At 36.6% G+C, this 24,219-nt stretch overlaps 1 protein-coding gene across 3 annotated transcripts in view; it reads right to left on the reverse strand.

Annotated features, from left to right (window-relative positions):
• Positions 1 to 24,219, reverse strand: part of PIK3C3 (phosphatidylinositol 3-kinase catalytic subunit type 3) — a 131,908-nt gene that overhangs the window by 21,231 nt on the left and 86,458 nt on the right. For all 3 annotated transcript variants that reach the window (XR_004429181.1, XM_033177880.1, XM_033177881.1), the window contains 4 exons: positions 22,483 to 22,547; positions 19,435 to 19,519; positions 13,336 to 13,410; positions 4,624 to 4,792 (listed from right to left, as the gene is read on the reverse strand). Coding sequence is in view for 2 of the 3 variants with exons in the window: in XM_033177880.1 (XP_033033771.1) it covers positions 4,624 to 4,792; positions 13,336 to 13,410; positions 19,435 to 19,519; positions 22,483 to 22,547 (394 nt within the window). In the remaining variant the exon portion in view is untranslated. The remainder of the gene's footprint in view (positions 1 to 4,623; positions 4,793 to 13,335; positions 13,411 to 19,434; positions 19,520 to 22,482; positions 22,548 to 24,219) is intronic.

The following is a 24,219-nucleotide window of genomic DNA, read 5'->3' on the forward strand; positions in this document are numbered from 1 at the left end:
GATATGAAAGTCATCAGTAATGGGATCATATGGAAAGTCACAGGATTGGATGAAAATGGTAAGGGGGGGCCAAAAATAAAGGTCCAGAATGAAACCCTTTATAATGATAATGAAGCTTCTACATAAGAGGTGTCCCATCTTTTGGTTTCCCTGGGCCACAATGAGAGAAGAATTGTCTTGGGCTATATAGATGAAATACACTAACACTAACGATAGCTGATGAGCTTAAAAAAAATCTCATAATGATTTAAGAAAGTTTATGAATTTGTGTTGGGCTATATTCGAAGCTTTCCTGGGCCGCATGTGGCCTGGGGGCCACGGGTTAGATAAGCCCTTCTCTATGGAAATACAGATGATCCACTTGAGAGGGCTGCAAGGCATGCGATGCTAGCAGCATGCAATCAGCTGTTACATATTATATATATATATATATAAAAAGATGCTCTTTCAACTAACTCTCCATCATTTATACTCCGCTTTGTTGATTATATAGGTACATGATTTTTTCCCATCTTGACATGGGGAAATCTACCAGAAGGTAACATAAGGAGAAGAATACAAAGTCAATTTTGATTGGCTGCCCATTGGATTCAGTTGGGTAGCTTTTCAAATGTATCAATGCCTGAGCCCAATCTCAGACCAGTTAAATATGAGGGAGCCCAGACCTTCCCCCTTGCCACCTCATCTACAAGCTCCCCAGGTGATTCTAATGGGCAGCCAGGATCAATGTTAAAAATCTGCCTTTAAGGATGTCGAATGTGATGTTCCTTTTAAAAAAGGTAAATACTAATGCTTTCTGGATTATCTCCTGATTTAAATTTAACCATCCATGCTTCTACTGTTATAGGAAAGGGAAACAGAAATAAACATAAAGGTTAGACATCCACATACTTCGTGTGAATCTGTCACTACCTTTGATAGTAATCTTTTACATCTGTTGTCATTAACCTGCATTTTCCATTTAAGACACAAGTGAACCAAAATAGCAAGTGTTTACTTAACAGAGCAGTCATTTAATGTCCTATTCAGAAACACAAATTTAAAGGCCACTTGACGTTTTTTTTTGAGATGGAGTCTTGTTCTGTCACCCAGACTAGAGTACGGTGGCACGATCTCGGGTCACTGCAACCTCTGCCTCCCAGGTTTAAGCGAGTCTTTTGCCTCAGCCTCCCAAGTAACTGGGACTACAGACACATTCCACTATGCCAGGCTAAGTTTTGTATTTTTAGTAGAGACAGGGTTTCACCATGTTGGCCAGGCTGGTCTCAAACTCCTGACCTCAAGTGATCTGCCTGCTTCGGCCTCACAAAGTGCTGGGATTACAGGCATGAGCCACCCCGCCTGGCCAACAAACCAGTATTAGACCACCTAAGATTAAAAAATAATAATAACAGGGTGGGAAAGTGTGCAAAATCTATTCTAGCAAAGATTGCAAGATGGAATGTGATATAATTAGGGTTTTTAGAAAGAAGCAAGTTGCATGTAACGTTCAAGGAAACTGAACTCTTTCTCTTACCCACGTTCATGTCAACTATCATGCTATACTCTAGTCATACAAAGATAATTTAAATTTTTCAGGAAAAACCTTCATTACTGAAAACAGAAATCCATTAACTATACTGAGGTTCTTATAGTATTTCAAAGGTCAATTTCCTCTACATTCTATTTTCCATGACACAAAAATCAGAGTTCCTGTGAAAATGTTATTTAATAAGTGTACTACTTCAAAGAGGGGAAGCAATGTCGTCAATGATGTACGTGACCAATAAAGTCACTGATACTTCGTGACTAGGCAAACATCTCTGAGACAATATGAGAACCTTACTTGATACAGTTAAATGCATTTCTTTTTTTTTTTTTTCCCCGAGACACAGTCTTGTTCTATCGTCCAGGCTGGAGTTCAGTGGTGTGATTTTGGCTCACTGCAACCTCTGTCTCTCGGGTTTAAGCAACTCTCATACCTCAGCCTCCCTACTAGCTGGGATTACAGGCGTGCACCACTACACCTGGTGGATTTCTGTATTTTCTTTTTTAGTAGAGACACAGTTTCACCATGTTGGCCAGGCTGGTCTCGAACTCCTGGCCTCAAGTGATCCACCCACCTCAGCCTCCCCAAGTGCTTGGATTACAGGAGTGAGTCACCATGCCCAGTGGGTTAAATGCATTCCTTATTTCACTATTGACAATCTTTACCAAAAAATGTAGAAAGAACATCTTTGTAACATCAGGGTCTAAAAATGGTGTTTGGCATAAGTGTGGGTTGGGAGAAAGACAATATGTACTGATTAATAAGAGTTGATAATATATTTTGTAACCATTTATAACTAAGTTCTAAATGGCCTACTCTGCTTATGTGGTACGATGTTATTCAGTGGTTTCTTTGTGAAGAAACTGATCCATTATCAAGAAAAACTATAAAATAACAGGGCTGGTCATACCTATAAAGCCTAATAAAAGTACTGATAACCTTAGCTCCAAACAACTATCAGGTTAATTCTTACATCCTTGAAGGCATTTTTTAAAACCAACTAAAACGTACTCTAAAATACAATATTAAAAAATAAATGTTGGCCAGGTGCGGTGGGTTTATTCCTATAATCCCAGCACTTTGAGAGGCCAAGTTGGGCAGATAGCTTGAATCCAGGAGTTTAAGACCAGCCTGGGCAACATAGCAAGACCCCACCCCGTCTCTACAAAAAAACACAAAAAATTAGCTGGGCATGGTGGCATACACCTGTAGTTCCAGCTACCTGCAAGGCTGAGGTGGAAGGATCTCCTGAACCCAGAAGTCAAGACTGCAGTGAACCATGGTCATGCCACTGCGCTCCAACCTGGGTGAGAGAGTGACAACCTGTCTCAAAAAAACAAAAAAAAAGTTGATCAAACAATTTGGGTCCAGATAATATAAAGTGAAGTACAGGGAAATTGTTAAAAGTTAAATAGTTTTCATTAAAACTTTGCATAAAATTATTTAATCTCTCTGTGGCTTTTCTTTGTAGCGAGGAAGTCAACCTTGGCTCTCCACTAATAACCTGCCTGTATTCTCATTCTATTGAATTGCTACTAATCCTCTACCAATGACAGTTTATAAAGCACATTGTTTTCCGTCTGCTTTCAATAAGAGCACCTTTAACATTTCTCTAGTTATCATTCCTTACCATCTTGTCTGCCACCTCCCTGAGATGTCCATGGTTCGACTTAAGTTTTCTACGGGCTTTGGCTATTTTAAATTAAAAATCCCAGATATTAAATGGCACTCTCATCTCTCTGAAAGTGCTTCTGCATCACCAAACAAATCTAAAGAGCACTGATTTTCTCATTATTCTTTTAGCATTTCTGGAGGGTAAAACTGAGCCATTCTGCCACCCAAAGGATAAATAACATGGCCATTTGTAAAACGCCTGTTACAGGGTTTGTGATACGTGGAAAAGACTGAGTTTACAACGAAGACCTAGTCATTGCATAAATGAAACCCGATTACTATAAGAAAACCAGTCTTTTAGGACCAGCACATCAACATCAACTGGGAACATGGCCTCACACTAGATCAGAAGCAGGACTTCTGAGGGTTCTCATACAAATACGAAGAGTTCTCAATGAATAAACATACAACGAGTGCCTACGTACTAAACACTGTATGAGTAATCAAGGTTACAAAGGTTATGAAGACAAAGGAGACAGAACCCACATGCACTGGCAACTTGCTATCTATTGGTTATATTTTCACCTGGAAGAGCATATATATATGTTTCCTGGACTGGGATTTTCTGCTGGACTAAGAAAAAGTCATTTTGCATAGTTGGGCTGAAAACAACATTAGAGTCAAATGATCCTGTCATTTTTGACTAATAATCATCAGAGCCATATCCTGAATTTATCAAACATGACTTTATTTTCCTCCCTGATGACATATGATAGTCAGTCCTAAGTAAATTAGGAAGAAGGAAGCACAGATTTAGTGGCGTTGACGAAAAAAGGATGGAGAAAAAACATTTTTTTTGTAGCAGAATGACTGATGATGTGTTAAAAAGAGATAAAAATCATATTTAACATTTACTTCAATCATTGAGCAAACTTTTCAATATTCCTAAAAAGTACCCAAAACTAAGGTTGTTAAAGAATAAAAATGATTGAACTAACATCACTCTAAAGAAGTTATATCCTACATTCTTTGATAAAGAAATAGGAAGTCAGCTAGGGAGAAGGAAGAGAACCCAGTAGGTGACTGTAATACTGCGGGACTGTCTTCAGGCAGATCTGAATGGTATGAAGTTTCTTAACCTTTTCTCTATCTCAGTACTGTCAAAGTACACTTTATTAAAGTGACATCAACCCACTGAGTTGGAAGTCTCCATGTTTGCTTCATCTTATGTGATGCCAGCTTCCTGCCTGGTGGGATATAGTGATGAGATAGTGGGAAAGCGAGAAAGTTTATGTCTTTTTCCTTTGATATTTGACAGTCTGTCAAAATTGGTATTAAATATAAGACAGGAAATACTGTTGCCTTTGTCATTTTGATAAAGTGATCAATGCTAAAGAATGCATACATTTAAACAACTCCTTCTCTTATTATATAAAATAAAATAAATGTACCCAAATTCTCTGTGCCAAGCATCAACTTACCTTCGCAGGTGGAGGAAAGCCGTGTAACACTGTTTACGGAACTCTTGGTACTGCTCACTCTGTGTGCCCCCCATTCCTTCTACCATTTCTTTATTCAGCTTCATTGGTGGAGGAAGAGGCTTCGGATCCCGACCCAAAATATATCCAAAGTCTATGTGGAAGAGTTTGCCTGGATGTTGACAAGAAACTCATTTGTTACCAGAATTATCTTAAAGAAATTGGTAGAGGGCCGGGCGCGGTGGCTCAAGCCTGTAATCCCAGCACTTTGGGAGGCCGAGATGGGCGGATCACGAGGTCAGGAGTTCGAGACCATCCTGGCTAACACGGTGAAACCCCGTCTCTACTAAAAAATACAAAAAGCTAGCCGGGCGAGGTGGCTGGCGCCTGTAGTCCCAGCTACTCGGGAGGCTGAGGCAGGAGAATGGCGTGAACCCAGGAGGCGGAGCTTGCAGTGAGCTGAGATCCGGCCACTGCACTCCAGTCCCGGTGACAGAGCGAGACTCCGTCTCAAAAAAAAAAAAAAAAAGAAATTGGTAGAGGATATGTCACACAGTTATCTCTTCATAAAGAATATTAGTTCAAGATGTCTCTTCACAAAGAATATTAGTTCAAGATGAAGCCTATTAAATTCTTCGATATTTCTAACTGCAGGTTTGAGAGTGGCCTTCGAAACATAATTAACTCATTTTAACTCATTCATTCAGACAAAATTATGCCTAAAATCGTGTCAAAGTAATGGTAACCTATGTTAAATTCTATTTATAAGTCTTCAGAATCAAAGACAGTTAGAGCCTGGATAACATTTTAAGGTATCAGCAGAAATTAGAAACTTGTAGCAAATTTTTTGTGCTAAAGTTTAAGCACAGTGCCCTTCATATAACGGAAAATCATTTCTTTATTCCTGAGATGAATCCTTCAGCTAATTTATCATTACTCAAAAAAAAAAAAATTTAGAAAGGAAAAATGTAAAAAACCATATTCTTAGCATAAATAGCAATTCAGTTGTAATAATATATCACCTATCATTTTAATGTTGTTAAATTTTACTAATCTGTAACACAGATTTATAAATCTGTTTTCATTGTACAGTATGTAAGAGTAAGCACAATTATGAGGTTCCATGTTGTACATATTTAAGATCATAAAGTGTCAACACGGGGGGGTTTCATTTCCATTAAAAGAAATCACTGAATGATTTATGACGGAAAAACTAGTCTTTCGGAATCCCAAAATGGGCTTTGATGGTCTCTAAGTACAATGAAACTGATTTTGCGGGGAGATCAATACACTTCACCAGATTCCCAAGTAAAGTCCATAATTCAACAAATATGAGGAACCAGTTCTACAAAAGTGAATTTGATAACTTCAGTACCCACTGGAAAAGCAACATCCCTATAGTCTCTTAAGGTTCAAGGGGAGTATCTTATGATTTCAGTTTTCCATAGCTGATGAAAAGTTCAGGATCAATTTCTGTTAACCATGTTACCACCTTCAACTAAGTATGTGTCCTCTGCTCAACTAAGCTAAGCAATTCTTTTGGTACTTTATTCTCATTTTGAAGTTTTCATTTATCTTTTACCTTGTTGGATACACACTATTCTGCCCCATAAGAGGTAAAGAAATAAGAAGTTCATAACATTACAGATGTAGACAAATTTTCCTTAGTTTTAATTATTTAAATAATACTTTGTTACCAATACACTTGAACAGATGACCAAGTTTGTATCAATGTTTGATACAAAACTGCCATCACACATGGTTTATTTAAAGGGCTCCATCCTTTTAATAGGAAACCTATCCCAGTTTTCTTCATTTCATTACAGGAAGTACTGGAATTCCAATATTGGCTATATATCACTGTTTAGAAATGAAGAGTGTATTTCTATCCTTCTTGTCAGAAGACTCTCAAAGAACAGGATTATTACTTAATTAAAAGATGTAGAAGATTCAGTATCTAACAATGAAACCATTATTATGCTTTGCAAGTTAAATAGCCATGTATTTTCAAAAAAAGCCTATTAATGTAATGTTTTAAGAAAACTCATCTTCATAAATACTGAAGGGAATGTTTTTTTTTTTAAAGTTAATATCTGAAAATGAAATTTGTAAAGGTTCAAAAAACACACATAATGAAATTTAAAAAAATGTTTAAGAAGTTCAGAGAGTATGATCTTATTCAAATCTACCACCTTAAACAGTCAAGAAATAAAGTATACATAAAACAAACTGGTTGTTAACCTCCTTTTGTCTCCAACTTGCAAAATACAGGGAGTAAGAGGTGCTAATTAAAATTTCCTGTTATTTGCATAAATAACGTGAACTTATTTCTAAAATCGTAGTTCAAGGCATTTGTAATTCTTGGATTAAAGAGAATATAAACTATTCTCTTTGACAGTATTTAATGGTAAAGTTTATTTTAAATTTCTATTTTGTTTAATAATTAAACGTGTCCAATGTCAAAATTGTATTCATTCTGTTTTTCATACCTCTTCTTACTCTTCCCCCTTATACTTGACTCTCTTCTGCTGTTCCTTATAATCCAAACTCTATTTTTTAAAGATTCCACATAATTCTCAACTTCAAAAAATCTTCCCTGACACCCTACTCCAGTGAGTTTCCTACTCTTCAATTTTTTATATATAACCTGACATTTATTTACCATTTTTTTCCATAAAATGCCTTTTGTCTTATGTGAATGTTGTATCTTTCCTACTGCCCTACTGCTACACCTAGAAATAAAGAAGGTAACAAACAGCAATTTATTCTTATAGCAAAACCTGTATTTTCAGAATTGAAAAGGTTTCCGATATCTATACTCCCACTCACTGTTCCCAATACTTATTACTTAAACCCTTACAATATACTAGGTTAGCAGTTTTCACTCAGTTAAAAACACAATGATGCAATATTTTTCAATAATAGTTTTCAGTATCAAAGATCAATAATCTATAAACGCAAAGAGGAGCTGGCATGTGCTGAGATCACATAGTAGCATGAGAGGGGAGGTGCCAAGCTCTTTTTTAACAACCAGCTCTCAACGGAACTAACAGAAGAGCTCACTCATTACCTCCAGCACAGTACCAGGTCATTCATGAAGAATCCACCGCCATGACCCAAACACTTCCCATTTGATCCCATCTCCAACACTGGGGATGAAGTTTGAACATGAGATTTGGAGAAGTCAAATACTCAAATTATAGAAAGTGGGAAAAAGAAATTTTTGAAATATATTAACTATTTTCTTCTAACAGCATGAGTCCAAATAACAACTACATAAGTTAAAAAAAAAAAAAAAAAGGCATTATTCATCTCACGGTTGTAAAAGAAACAAGCAAACAAAACCTAATAGCCCTTAAGGAATGTGTACTATGTGCTCAGTACCAAGCAAAAATCTACTTATCTCATTCAAACCTCACAGCACCACCAGGAGAGCGGTTCTGTTATTATTTACAGATTCAGAAGAAGAGAGTGAGTTACTGGTATATTATGTAACTTACCCAAAGTCACCCAATGTGTGAGGGGTGAAATAAATGCAAAATTTGTCTTTAGAGCTGAACAAATTACCCACTATGAAACACTGTTTCTTGGTCTAAAAAATAGTCAATTTCACATAAAATTAAAGAATAATACAGAAAATCAGGATAGAAGCTGTGATGTTAATACTGACTTGTCAACTTGACTGGATTGAAGGATACAAAGGATTGATCCTGGGTGTCTCTGTGAGGGTGTTACCAAAGGAGAGTAACATCTGAGTCAGTGGGCTGGGGAAAGGCAGACCTTTACTCTAGACGGGCACAAACTAATCAGCTGCCAGCACAGCTAGGATATAAGCGGACAGAAAAATGTGAAAAGAGAGACCGGCCTAGCCTCCCAGCCTACATCTTTCTCTCACGCTGTGTGCTTCCTGCCCTCGAACACCAGGCTCCAAGTTCTTCAGTTTTGGGACTCAGACTGGCTCTCCTTGCTCCTCAGCCTGCAGATGGCCTATAGTGAGACCTTGTGAATGTGTGAGTTAATATTTAATAAATTCCTCTGTGTGTATACACACACACAAACACACACACACACACATATTCCGTTAGTTCTGTCCCCCTAGAGAACGCTGTATTACAGGAGCTATACTGAAAGAAAATGTCCAATTAAGATAACAATAAGAATAACCATTTTTCTTTACTTTGAGCTTTCTGACAAAAAGTTCAAAGCGTATTACTTTAAAGTGGCAAGGCAGACAAAAAAGCTACTACCTCTCTCACAAATGGCAACTCAAGATCAGGAGAGCCATCCTTAGGACTCACAATGATCTTTCCATTAGCTTTCCAGATAGCAGTTCCCTGTTTACGTTTGTGAAGGTTTTTCAGTCATTTACAAATGAATTTCAAATACTGATTGTATTAAAAAGTATACCATAAGCAATGAACATATTTTTCAGTTGTACTGCGTCTCCCTCTTTCCTCAAACTCTCAAAAACAAAAACAATTAACCTTTCTCCAAAGAGCTGGGATAAACTCAAACTACATTTCATTTGAATCCTGCCACAACTGATTGCTCTAAGTAAGGTTTTTAAAGCTTCTCCTAAGGACAATAACTCTGGGGGGGAAAAATCTATTATTTTTCAACCCCACATCACAGTCTAGCTTTGTAATTTCCTGTCCAAAGAATTCTATAGTAATAAGAATTCGATAGTAATGCACTAATAAAATATCATTCACCCCATATTTGTTTCAAGAAAACAGCGTTATTATTAATCACATGACAATACACTGACGCTAAACTTTTACATTTATGGTGGATACACAGCGCCCTCTGCTGCACAAGCTGAGTAAACATCAACCAAGTTCAAAGTACTCAAAAACAAAGCATGGGCCAAAAAAAAAAAAAAGGCTGGGAAATCCATAATTGCGATGAATATTTTGCATTTCGGAACATTACTCTTGTATGGATTTTGACATTCTCTATATGCAGTGAATCATTTTCTTTCACACGCCCAGAGTTCTTAGCTGGATCATTTTCTATTTAATCTATATTTACAGGGTAGAATAGTTTGCCTGGGGTAAGTCCCCCAAAAATATCAGCAAAATGAAATCTGCATGTCTCCTTCTTCTGCTCCATCCCCCATATCAAAAAGCTAGACACAGATGATACAGTGGAAGTCTGATTACAATTCAAAACCACTTTAAAGCAGAACCTTAGACTCTAAACCTGCTTGTGCTGGCAAATGAGAACAGAAAACAAAGGTATTATGTCTTGCAGAAAGAGAAATGTGACTTGATTATCAAAAAATGCTCCATCAGCCATTGAAAGATTGGACAGTTACATAAGAGAACCCAAAGTTTTTTTTTTTTTTTTTTTTTTTTTTGAGACGGAGTCTCGCTCTGTCGCCCAGGCTGGAGTGCAGTGGCCGGATCTCAGCTCACCGCAAGCTTCGCCTCCCGGGTTCACTCCATTCTCCTGCCTCAGCCTCCCGAGTAGCTGGGACTACAGGCGCCCGCCACCTCGCCCGGCTAGTTTTTTGTATTTTTTAGTAGAGACGAGGTTTCACCGTGCTAGCCAGGATGGTCTCGATCTCCTGACCTCGTGATCCGCCCGTCTTGGCCTCCCAAAGTGCTGGGATTACAGGCTTGAGCCACCGCGCCCGGCCCAAAGTTTTCAATTTGAAGGCATAATAAAATATATAATGGACAAATCTTCATGATAGTTGAGGCATTTTTAAACTAACAACATTGGAAAATATTTCCTGCAATGAGACACATTCAAAATTAACTTTGAACTATACAAGGTCTATTTATAACATATATGAAATGTAACTTAAAACCGCTTTGAAATACAGACTCTCAGTAAAAATGACTAGAGACACAAAATTTTTAAAAAATATTTTAAATTGTTAGAAGTTGAGAAATGCATTATACTTCTATTTGTCTTGACATACTCAGTCTCTCCTTATAGAATCTAATTTCATCCAAACCAAAACTAAAAATTTGAAAACATGTATCCTAGTAAGAAAGATTTAAAATGCTAACTGCATAACGTGACTGGATGAAAGAATTACAGAGCAGTTAAGAAAAAATGAACTGCTGTTTTAACCGGAAAAAAAAGGTGCATCTTACTTATGCACATTTTAGGCTAAAGTTTTGGTTTCTAAAAAGCAAATTTGGAGCACCCTCTAGTGGAAAACTGTTAACAAAAGCTTAAAGCTTCTGTTTCTAAGATTTAATTCAATTTCCATTAAACAAGTAACTGAGACCTGGGCCAAAAAAGTATATTACGTAGACTCTTCCTTCTGGTTTTACTCTTAAATACCCCCATTAAAACACACACACGCACACACACAAATACACATACACGAGGGTACTTTTCAAAGTCCAACAGAGAAAGTTTTACACTGTTTATCAATTTCCAAAAAAAAATCAAGTAGAATTTTTGAATATAATATTACAGATGTAATACTACTTTTTATATTAAAGAATTCCATTGTAGTTGTAAATGATTACAATCTAGAAACAAATGGAATCATTTTTGTTGCTTAATTCTTGTGGTTAAAAGATTCCACCAATAAAAAGAGCTAGTGAAAATAACACATGAAACTTTCAAATTACAGCTCTCTCCAAACACACCATAATGTTTTTTTATAAATATCCTCTGCTAAATTAGCAAATCAGCCAAGAATATCCACGAAAATCGGATTATATTCTTTTGGTCTTGGTGATTAAGGAGACTGACTGGCTTTGACACAGACATGACATCACACATGCAAGTTCTATCAGATGATCTTCCGTATGTAATAATTAAAAACTGAATATATGACATTCTAAATTACATAATAGGGTCATTATATTAATAATTAGACTGTTCTTGATGTATTATGTTAAATTATTATCACAATTTGGAGAAATACAAACAAAACAGAAAATGTTTTGAGAGACCAATTTAAAGAGTAATGTAAACATCTGTTTTCTGCAGAAGGCTGAAGAAACTTGAATTATTTAGGCCAGAAAAGAAAAAGGATCATGGAAGAACAGAAGCATTTATTCATCATTAATTCAACACTGACTTATTGAACACCTTAGCTAGATGTTATTCAAGGTCTGGAGGCATGGGGTAACCCCAACCGACAACAGTTCCTGTTCTCATGGAACTTGCATCCTGAATGGGAGAAGACAATGATAAGAACTCAACAAGCTCTAGGAGAGCAAGGATTTCTGTCTGTTCTGTTAACACCCAGCATCTACTAGGTGTTCAATAAATAGTTGTTGAATTAAACAAAAAAGGTAACTTCAGCTAGTGATAAGTGCTATAAACAAAACAGTAATAAGTAGAGAGCACTGGAGGAAGAGGCAGATATGTTATTACAGATCAAAGAGTTAGAAAGGGCTTCTCTAAAGTTATGCCATTAGAATTTCAACTTAAGTCAGCCCTGCAAAGATCTGAATAAAGAACTTTCCAGAAAGAGAAAATAACAAAGGCTGTTGTCTGAGGCAGGAGTGGTTTGACATTCAGACAAAAGGCCTGCCTGGACAAGCCACAAGGCCCCAGTAAAGAGTTCAGATTTCATTCAAATTGTTTAGGCAACATGTATTGGTTGCTTCAAGTGGGGTGAAAGTAGTAAATATGAAGAGACAGTAGGTAACTTCATGATCTATTTTGGAGTTGAGGAGTAGACAAGATTTGCTAACAGGTTCAGTATATGAGATGAGGCCAAGAGACATATTAAGAATGACTTTGAGGTCTAGAGCTTGAACAACTGGGTAGGTGATCTTGCTATCTATTGAAATGGGAAAATGAGGTGAGAAGCAGGTTTTAGGTAGGTAGTAGAGGAAAGGATAAACTTTTACAACTGGCCATATATAATGAGAATTTCAAGTAAGCAGTTCAATATTTCAATTTGAAGTTAACGAAACAGACTGAGGTAAAAAGCTGTAAGTTTGGAAGCTGTCTGCATAAAGATAAATACATAGGGCTAAAGAGTTGTCAGGACAAAGGGTGCTGAGAATGATTACCCCACAGAACTCCAAGGGGAAAAGGAAATAATTAAAAGTAGATATTAAAGTGAATTAAGCACACTTTGTAAGAGAAAGGACATTTTAACAATCTAATTAGAGCTATACAGTAAGAGACTAAGCTGCTTGTATCCATTATGGGCTTTCCATAAAAAGAGGCATTTCTAGTACAGCAGTTGTGTGCAAAATGATCATCTGCAGGATTACTACTAAAGCAATTCTTACAAGGGAAAGGACTATCCCTAAATGTTCTTCCAAGGTAACATTTAAAGGAATTTTTAAGACTCTCTGGTTTATCTTCACTTATGGAACTCATCTTTTTTTTTTTTTTTTCCCAGACGGAGTTTTGCTCTTGTTGCCCAGGCTGGAGTGCAATGGTACGACCTCAGCTCACTGCAACCTCTGCCTTCCAGGTTCAAGCAATTCTCCTGTCTTAGCCTCCAGAGTAGCTGGGATTACAGGCATGTGCAGCACGCCCAGATAATTGTGTATGTTTAGTAGAGACGGGGTTTCTCAATGTTGGTCAGGCTGGTCTCGAACTCCCCACCTCAGGTGATCTGCCCACCTTGGCCTCCCAAAGTGCTGGGATTACAGGCGTGAGCCACCGTGCCCGGCCACAATTTATCTTACTAGTAAATAGATTCAGGGGTAAAAACCATGGGTAAATACAATGTATGTCTACAATGTAAATACATGTATGTATGCCATTAATTGTTACCTGTTTTTGTTAGCAAAAGGTTATCCAGGTGCCTGTCTCCAACTCCAAGTATATACGTGATCACGCAATATCCTGCTGCAATAACAGTTAAAAAAATGTGAAAACAAATGCAAACCAGGTTATACATTCTACTGAATATAAAAGCAGTTTGTGCAACTTTATTATCAATTGTTTTCTAATGTCTCTGGTTTCTCATCTAAATTCTCAAATATGCAATCTTTAACTCTATGTCTGTCACTTGAAACTCAAAGTACTATTTAAAACAGAAAATCTTGCAGAATTCTGTGAAATTACAAAAGTCACTTGCATCAAAACTTAAGTTAAGGAGACCTTAATTATAACACGGGCCTAGCAATTCTAATATCAAATTGGACACAGTTAAAGATGACATCAAAAAAGAAGTATCTACAGAAATACACATAATAAAGTCAACTGTCAATTATCTCATAACTCATAACCACGTTATCTATAAGATAACATAAGTAAATGCAGGGTTAAATTTTTTTTCAGTCTGTGGAAAAATAATCTTGACATGGAAGCAGATAGAAAACCAAATGCATTCATTTGAGTGGTAAAGACATTTATGAAGTTCACGCAATAATCTTCTAAAGCATTAAGAAAAATTATATGATCAAGACTAAAGCAGAGGCATTGGCTCTAGCTGTATTCTGTTTCCTTTTTCTTCTAAAAAAAAGTCTGAAAATTTAGCATTTATTGAAACTACTTACACAGAATGTAGCAAATAGCACCTTTTTGGAGGTTTTTTTTTTTTACTATGTTTATTTCTACCATTAATAACCTGACAATAAATACAACTTGCACACATATAAAACTATAGCAATATTTACCAAAACCTGTTTATTTCAGCCCATGTGTAAAAACAAGATGGGACGACCTGTTAATGAACTTATAACCTTGCTCAAATTCAATAAATAATATAGTTCATTTGACTCAGGTTCTGAAGGCCATTTCAGAAGTCCAAAAGCAACTTAAGCAATGTATCATTATTGGAAAAATAGTATTAATAATAATCACAGTTATACAATGCACTGAAGACTAGGCTCTTAGCTAGGCATATCATATTCATCATTTCTAACCCTTTTAATGATGCCAGTTAAGTATGATAACCATCCTTCAAATGAAAAACTTCAGGCTCCAAGAATTAATGGTATTGTCCAAAGTCACTGGGCTGGAATTTGTGTCCAATGAAATGTAAGCAAATGTAGATGCATGGAGAGCAGTTTTAAGCAAAGGGCTGACTCAGCTGGAGGTTAGCCCTTCAGGTCTTTTCTCCTTCCTGTCTAGATTGAGACATGATGACTGTAGTTGCAGCAGTTATTTGAGACCATAAGGAAAAGGGCAAGAGAATCACAGAGCCTTCACCTGGCCCTAACCACCTTAAATAGTTGGAACAACAGCAATCTCTTACAACTAGTTTTGTCACAAGAGAAATAAACTCTTATGATTAAGTCACTATAGGTACATTATGTTAACTGCAGCGGAATGCAATGATAACATTTAGTGGTCCACTGAGGAGGACTTAAAGGGTATCTAGATGAAGGGAGAAAAAACTACAGCTTGATGGCCAAATCTGGCTCCCTTCAGTTTTTGTAAAGTTTATTTGAACACAGTCATACCCATTCATTTACATACTGGCTTGAGCACTACAATGGCAGGGTTGAACGGTCATACAGATCATCTGACTTGAAAAGCCTAAAATACTACCTGCAAAGCTTTAGGGAAAAGTCTTACTGACCCTTGATCTAGAGCATTGTTACACAAAATGTGATCCCACAGACTGGCAGTATCACTATCACCTGAAAGCTTATTAAATATGTAAACTCTTCAACCTTACCTCAGTCCTACTGAATCAGAACTTCTAGTGGCAGCAGCCACAATTCCACTGTAACAAGCTTTCAAAAATTACTATGCACACCAAAGGCTGAGAAGTCTTCTCTAAACTCTAGTGTATTATGAACCTAAGAATCACCTGAAAATCCTGTTAGAATGCAGATTCTGATCACAGAATCGGGGCAAGGCCCAAGATTCTGTAATACAAACAAGTTCCCAGGTAAACCCAATACTGTGGGTCCACATATCACACTTTAAGTAGCACTGCTCTAAAACTGCCACAATACATGCAACTTCAAAACTGACTAAAGACTCCCCATTGAAAAATAACTAAGTGACTTACTGAGGGATATTAAATTTGATATCCCTAAAGAGAAACTCAGTAGAGTACCCTGAGAACACATGAGAACTTAGTACACTTAGGTTCTCTAATATGTGATTCTTAGAAATCTAGCTGCTACTCAAGGGTACTAAACTACTGATAACGTGCATATGAAGACAAGAGAAACTTCTGCAATTTTCAAAAATAACATCACTGTACATCAGTGCAGCTGAGTTGTTCAATTCAGACCTATTCACTATTCCCATTTTTTTAAAATTATAAAATACAATTGGTTTTTGTCACTATTTAAGTTGTTTAGCTATCTCTACAGAATACAGAATACTGATTCACCCGTGTTGCAACAGTTAATTCTGACCTAAAATTTTCATGTAACTAGATATACATGAATTATGCTTAATCCTAATTATAAAGCAAAATATTTATATAAACGACTCATCATCAAATTTGTTTGAGAGTGATTATTTCATTGTGACATGGAAATGGAAAATGAATAAGGGTCTTTTGCCCTGCCTCATTGGGTTATGGTCATAAATATGTTGGATGGTCATTCTGATAAATATATTTAGTCAAGTGAAATATATGTATTGACATATGGTCATATTTAATAGTAAAGATGAAAATTTAGAGTGCTTCAATAGTTTAAAGTGTCAATACTCAGCAGGGCACTTCAAACAAGGCTACATCCTGAAAAACAACAACAAAACATGTGAGGTAAGAATGGGATAATCCTCAGAAACGTTGAGGAGACAATTAACACTCAGAATGATTTGGGCTGGGCGTGGTGGCTCACGCCTGTAATCCCAGCACTTTGGGAGGCCGAGGAGGGCGGATCACGAAGTCAGATCGAGACCATCCTGGCTAACAGGGTGAAACACCGTCTCTACTAAAAAAAAATACAAAAAGTTAGCCAGGCGTGGTGGTGGGCGCCTGTAGTCCCAGCTCCTCGGGAGGCTGAGGCAGGAGAATGGCGTGAACTCAGGAGGTGGAGTGAGCCGAGATCGCGCCACTGCACTCCAGCCTGGGCGACAGAGACTCCATCTCAAAAAAAAAAGAAAATACTCAGAATGATTTAAGATGACCTGAAATAAATTTGCTAGAAAATTTTTAGCAAAAATTATTCTTCATACAATAATGGAAACACTATTTCTGTCCAAGAAAATCTTGTTAAAACAATGTTGTTAGTTTTTTTACTCCATGTGAGATGCAAAACATCTTGAAATTGTTTTTATAAAAAAAACTTTGACTTAAAGAAAATTATAAAGACAAATAAACCACTGATCCTATTTCCCTTTACTTAGTAAAGATATGTGTGTATGTGAGAATAAACAGTATTCCCACATTTAGCTGCATGATACAGACTTGAGACTTTAATCTGGAAAAGATGTCACCAAAACTATTATCAATTGTTTTTTCTTACACCCTGCAAAAACCTTAAAACATTATTTTCTAAACTGGAAGTTACACACAGATTATTTTGTCATACAGGAAGCCATATAGGAAACAGAAGGCTATTCTAGATGAAGAGAAAAGCTGCCATTAAATCAGTTATTGAAGGATGAACACATGTGAAATGTTGGGAAAAAAGGGAGAAACAAGAGGTAATGTGAATTTAACTGTCCAATAGGTAAGAAAATTTAAATTGCTATTCTTTCCCCATGAAAAAGTCAGTCATATTTTCATTAGCTCTTGGGGAAAAAAATGGACCATTATACAAAAGACACAATGGTATGACATTAAGCACGTATCTGTAACATACCATTCTAATAATTTTACTAAATGAGCAGAATTTTCAAATTTTAGTCAATACTGACAGGGCAAGTGTATGTGCATGTATTTTGTGTGGAAAAAGTATTTCTTTATTAAACAGATTTATGACTTTAAAAGGTTTACAGTAACTATGCTACAAGTAAAAATATAAAAGATAATTATTTGGGGGTATGTAAAACACCTCATGCAATAAGGTACTAAGGGAAATGGCCACAAATTCTGTGACATCCTTTTCATCCAGAGCTTGGATCTATATATATTCTGTCCCCTCACATCCAGGAAGGCTCTAGGACTGCTCTGAACAACAGAATATAACACAAGTGATACAGTACCAACTTCCCAGCCCTAGCCTTCAGAAACCAGTATTTTCCATTTCCTGTCTGTCTGAATATTTGCTCTTGGAACCCAGTTCTGAGAAGCCCAAGCCAGGGACAGGTCATGTGTAGGTGATTCACTATAAGCCTAGCTAAGACAGTATAATCTGCCAATCCTGTGAGTGATCCATCTTGGATGTTCAGCCTAGTTGAGCCTTTAGATGATATGTAATTTTTTAGATCACAGAAAACATAGACTTGAAGGTCTGAGAAAAACAGAACAGAAAAGGGGCATTCAAAAGAAAGAAGGAAAACAAGAAAGGAGGGAGGGAAGAGAGAGAGAAATACAGAGTAAGAGGACAAGGGGAAACATTTTCTCTCAAAACCTTCAGTGATTTTAAGTCTTTAAATACTGCATGCAATCATGTTTCTGAGCAAATTCAGTTACATGTAATATACATTTATATTCCTATAGTAAATACAAGAATTAAAACTATAAAGGATTGTAATATATACAAACACAATTTTATTTCCATATTCTCAAACTTCATTTTCTGTTTTTCAGACAAAAATGTATCATCAAGAATAAATTTGAGAATAAGGTACAAAATAATTTGGAAGGTGACTTCACAGGGGTGTTGTGAAAAGTACAAAAATAGAAAGCAACTTTTAAACTAGAAAACAATATGCAAGTTTAAATATAGTCTTAACAATTAACTAGAAAGCCCTCTTCTTGCTCTCCCAGCTTAAGCATAGGCAAAAATATGGACATAAGCATAAATATAGCACTTATATAAGTTATAACATATCATATACCCTATGCCATTCAGGGCTCAACTCTAGTGCCAATTCCTTTATCAATCCTCCCTTAAACAATCTAGTTATAAAAAAAAACTAAATAAAAAAATAAACACACTGGGGATGGTGGCTCATGCCTGCAATCTTTGCACTCTGGGAGGCCAAAACAGGTGATCGTTGAAGCCCAGGAGTTTGAGACCAGTCTGGGCAACATGCCAAAACCCCGTCTCTACAAAAATGCAAAAAAAAATCAGCCAGGTGTGGTGCTGCACACCTCCTACAGTCCCAGGTACTCGGCAGGCTGAGGTGGAAGAATCACCTGAGCCTGGGAGGTCCAGTCTGCTGTGAGCTGTGATTGCGCCACTGCACTTTAGTCAGCCTGGGTGACAGATTGTGACCCTGTATCCAGGAAAAAAAAACAAAAGAAAGAAAGAAAAAGAAAAGAAAAAACAAAAGAAAATGAAAAAAAAAAACTCCTCTAGAATATAAGCTTCATGAAGTCAGGCATAAACGCCTGGAGAATAAAAATTAATCCCTATGTCACGTACTATATATATCTAGGAAATACTACTACTGCTTACTTATTTCTAGGAATGGACCATAAGAACTGACTCTAAAATACCATGAGGGCACCCTCTTAATGAAGCACCATTATCTTAGCTCTTAAACTTTATCTAAAGCACAATTATTTCTGATTGAGACTTTTCCCATGGTCTACTTAGTTTCTGTTATTCAAAAATGGAGAAATCTAATGGAAAATTAACAGCTTCCAGGAAGAGATAAATTGCAATTATAAAACAGTTCAGTGATTGCAAAGATATATCCCTGAAGACTAAATCTAATTTACATCTTGTTACTACTCTTATGTCAAAGCATTAATGACTACTTTAATCAACATTTATCTTTTACTCTTCCTACAGAGCATTTTAATATTAACATGTTCTCAATGTTTATGATTATGGCAGTATCAGCATGGCCTGCTCTTCTTTATTTGATCAATGGAAAGGAACAGCCTGAAACACCTACCACAGCTTTTAACGTAAGTGTCCATGACCTCAGCACTAATCCCATTTGGCCCATTCTCACTTGGTGCATATTTTCTAAAAAAGTTCTGAAAAGACAAACAAACAAATTAGGTGTTTTGAAACTATAAATAATGAACAACAAGTGTCTAGTATAAAACTTAATCAAAATACAGTATGAGAAACGCTGACTGAACAAAAGAATTGTAAGAGCACAATAAATACACTAGAGTTTCCACTAGGGGAAACTGTGTATAATGCACCCCTCCGCCACTCAACCCCAGATTACCAATTGCACCTATTCTTTTACATTTAGAGGCAAAAAACCAACCAACCAACAAACAAAAAAACACCACAGAGCATATTATCTGAAAATACAATTAACATACTACTAGAAAATGAGTTTATCCTGGCCAGAGGCGGTGGCTCACGCCTATAATCCCAGCACTTTGGGAGGCCAAGGCGGGCAGATCATAAGGTCGAGAGATTGAGATCATCCTGGCCAACATGGTGAAACCCAGTCTCTACTAAAAATAAAAAAATCAGCCTGGTGGCGGGCACCTGTAGTCCCAGCTACTCGAGAGGCTGAGGCAGGAGAACTGCTTGAACCCAGGAGGTACAGGTTGCAGTGAGCCGAGATCACACCACTGCACTAAAGCAAGGCAACAGAGCGAGACTCAAAAAAAAAAAAAAAAAAAAAAAAGTTTATCCTATGTTTTCACCTATTTTGAATACCCTGTATTCTGACAAAGGATTTGCATCTGGAATATATTTTAAAAACTCCTATAAATCTATACAAAAAGTATAAACAACACAACAGGAACATGGGCCATAGGAAGATGCGAACATGCACTTCACAGAAGAAACAAATGGCCTATACATAAATTTTCATATGTTCAACCTTACACATAATCAGGAAAATGCAAACAAATCAAAATGAGATACAAAGAATTTGCAGTTTGGCAACACTATGATTTTGGTGAAGATGTGTAGCAAGGAGAAACACAAGAAGTGTGACAGTTTTGGAAAACAACTTCTAATTATTGAAAAACAACTTCTAATTATCAAGTAAAGCCGAATGTGATCTATTATCCAGGTACATGACTTACACAGATCAGATGTGCAGCCAAGAGTCAGTATACAAACTGTCACTGTTTTCATTTTATAAAATCATAATTACACAAAACAACATAAGTAATCAAAAACTTTATGAAACAATGATGACAATCAGGACCCATGCTAAAAACTTTAAGTACACTTCATGTCCTCTTCAGAACAATCCTAGAGTAATATGGGTTATTACGGAAATTTTACAGATGCAAAAACTGTGTCTTGAAGGGTATGTTAAAGGGGTCCCCAGGACCACTGATAGGTTTGACTTGCTAGAAGGTCTTACAGACTAAACACGTAGTTGTATCATGACTAAGATTTGTTACAGAGAAAGGATACACAGTAGAATCAACATGGAAAACACACACAGAAAAAATCTGGAGAAATTCATACACAGGCATCCTAGCCCTCTCTGTCCTGTGAAGAGACACAGTGAGCTTCTTTTCCAATAGCCAAAAATAAAAAATAAAAAGCAGTAACATGAGTGCAATGTTTCTGATAAGGGAAGCCCATTAGACTTAGAACCCAAGGTTTTAATGGGAACTGGTCTCCCAGGCAACCTCTGTCAAGCAACTATGAAGTTCCAGACTCCCAGAAGGAAAGCAGATTGTTTAGTATAAAGCATATTATTTGAACAATCTAGGCACAGTGAACCACCCTTATCGATTAGGAAGCAAAGGGAACATGCTGAAAGCCAGTGACCAATCTCCTGGCAAGCAGGCCTTTCCAAAGACAGCAACTTTAGGGCTACTATGTTAACTCTTCTCTGCAGAAAGAGTTAACCAGTTCACTCAAGGTTACAGAGCTGGAAAGTAACATGGGTGGAATTCAATCCCAGGCAGTTTGACGTCATAAGCCTGAGCTTTTAACCACTGCACATGACTGTACCCCAAATCAAAGAACAGAATAAGCACTTGCTTTGCAAAAGAATCAGAGCCATACTTTTCTACAAATCTGACTCCCATACTGAATAAATGGAACAATTAAATAGGGAAAGGCAAAAACACACTGTATCAAATATCTTCTACCAAGCTCTTCTATGTTGTTTCTTTCACCTTGGGTGTATCAATTTCTGTTTTAATTACATGCCTTTTTTTTACATAGGGAAGCAGGAAAATTATATTAAAAAACAAAATAAATAAAACATTAAGATGTTACAAGAACTAATCCATGTATTTAAAGGGTAAAAAAAAAAAAAAAAATCCAAACATATTCATTACTTTGTCACAGGAACCACTGACCTTTTCTCATATTTAAAGGGGAGCAACAGGTTGCAGGGAGAGGACGGGGGTCTTAAATAATTGTACAAAAGACAGATGAGCAACAATATCATTGTGGTAGTGTTCTGAGTAACAAAAACTGGAAATAAAGTGCTCATCAATTAATATCAAATAAATTATAACATTTCCATTCTTTGGAATATAATGCAAGTACAAACATTAACAAATTTTAATTTGTTAACCAATTAACTCTGGTGGTTTTTTTTTTTTTTTTTTTCTTGACACAGAGTCTCACTCTATCACCTAAGCTGGAGTGCAATGATGTGATCTCAGCTCACTGCAGCCTCCACCTCCCAGGTTCAAGCAATTCTCCTGGCTCAGCCTCCCAAGTAGCTGGGACTACAGGTGTGTGCCACCGTGCCCAGCTGATTTTTGTGAGTTTAGTAGAGATGGGGTTTCACCATGTTGGCCAGGCTGTGTTCACCAATTAATGCCTGATCCCTTGACACACAACGCATTGTTCAAGGAACTAAGTATCTGTAGGTAACAAATGGAAGAATCTTCAACTGCAAACATGCTTACTTCTGAATAAAGGAAGAAAAAAACTTGAAGAAAGAAAAATGATAAAAGGAGACTTTCATTTTTAACTCTATGTTATAAAGACTGAATTTTTTATGACAAGAATATATTCATGAATTGCATAATCTTTATTGATACCATACCTGAATGCTTCCCTCTGTATCAAGCACTTCAGCCACAGGAACTGACTGGATAAACTGCATGAATCCTACACAGAAATGTATGCACTGCATTAAGCATAGCTACTGGTTAAGAAAGAAAAATAAAGGTTCTGCTAAGAACAATCTTCATCTGTGAATAAATGCATTCCATATCTGAACAACGTAAAAATATCTATGTACACTATATTAAGTTTGTACTGGCATTTATGTCATACGACCTATAAGAAAACATTTTAAAAAATTAAGCTGATTTAGTCTGTATGTTTCTCTAGGCTGATTTCTATTATACAACATGAGGAACAAAAACTAATAGTAAGCTTCTTAAATCTAGCATCAAAAATGTCTTCTTTCTATAGATTTACAACATATACCAATTAAAATATTCCAAATTTAAAATCACCATAAGAAATCTAGAGTTGTGGATTACAATCACCTAACCCTAAAAGCTGCATGTAAAACTGTATGTAATGGTTCCTTTTGTCTAATATTCCATCTTCTGTCATTTCCTGGTAATGACAGATGTGTAAATCCCTTAAACTACCAAAAAAAACCAAAAGGGAAAGGGTACAGACAGTATGTGGGAGAAGGAGAAAAAGTCAGTCTGATAAATCTGAAGACAAAAGAAACATAAAACAATGGATATATTTAAAAAATAAAAGTTGGATAAAGAAAACAATATTTCAGGATCATAAACTATCATGATCTGGTTCTGGTAAGCCTACAGGACAATTTGCATGCAAATTAGGAGATTATATACCCCTGTAGAGTAAGAAATATCTCATTTATTCTTGCATCATAAATACAGAAGAGTTGGCACTAATTCACTTAACAGGTATTTCTTGTTTCTTGACCATGTCGGAAGAAATTTGCCAAGTAAGTAAAAATAGATGCTTGACGCTGCCTACATGGATCTTAAAGCTTACAAGCTTCACTGGGGTAAATACTATGAATAAAGGGTACTATGAAAGGGAGTAGTGTAAGGAGACCTAACTTACAGTAGGGATCGAAGGACATCTGACATTTGAGTCATGTTTTCAAGGATAATAAAGTTAGTAGGCCATGGAGACAAGAATGTTTGAGACAATGATCACAGTGTATGTGAAGGCCTTAGAGCACAATGCATTAGATAAAACAGAAGGTAGCCAGTATGGCTAAAGCCCAGGATGCAGGGGAAGAGTGGCAAAAAGAAGAGGCTTGAAAGATAGATATAGGGTGTGTCACACTATGCAAGCACTTAGAAGCTAGGTAAAGGTTTTTGGGGTCTTTGTCCCAAGAGAAAATGAAAGCTAACAAGTGATTTTTTGCAGGATCGTAAAGATGCACATTTGCACTTTTTAAAAGATCATTCTGAGAAGAAACTGAGAAGAGTAATTAAGGCATCAAAAAGATATGGGAGTGGCCAGTGGGAGGATAGGAAACCTAAAGCATATATTTTGTTTCTCAGTAACTACTAGTATAAAGTAGGAAGGGTAGCAAGACTATGGAATTTACAGTAAGCATTAGGCAAGCATTCCTAGGGAATCTTCAACCAAACTTCCCGAGATTATTCATCTCAAAAAGACTCAGATGGTTTGTGCGTGTGTGTGTGTGTGTGTGTGTGTGTGTGTGTGTGTCTACAGGATTGTTAGGAATGTCTGAAATTTCCTGTTTCCCAGTAACTACATTAACCAGTAGTTAAATTAACCAGTAGTTACTGAGAAACAGGAAAGAAGGAAAGAC

This window comes from Trachypithecus francoisi, unplaced genomic scaffold, assembly GCF_009764315.1.
Source record: "Trachypithecus francoisi isolate TF-2019V2 unplaced genomic scaffold, Tfra_2.0 Lachesis_group19, whole genome shotgun sequence".
NCBI lineage: Eukaryota > Metazoa > Chordata > Mammalia > Primates > Cercopithecidae > Trachypithecus > Trachypithecus francoisi.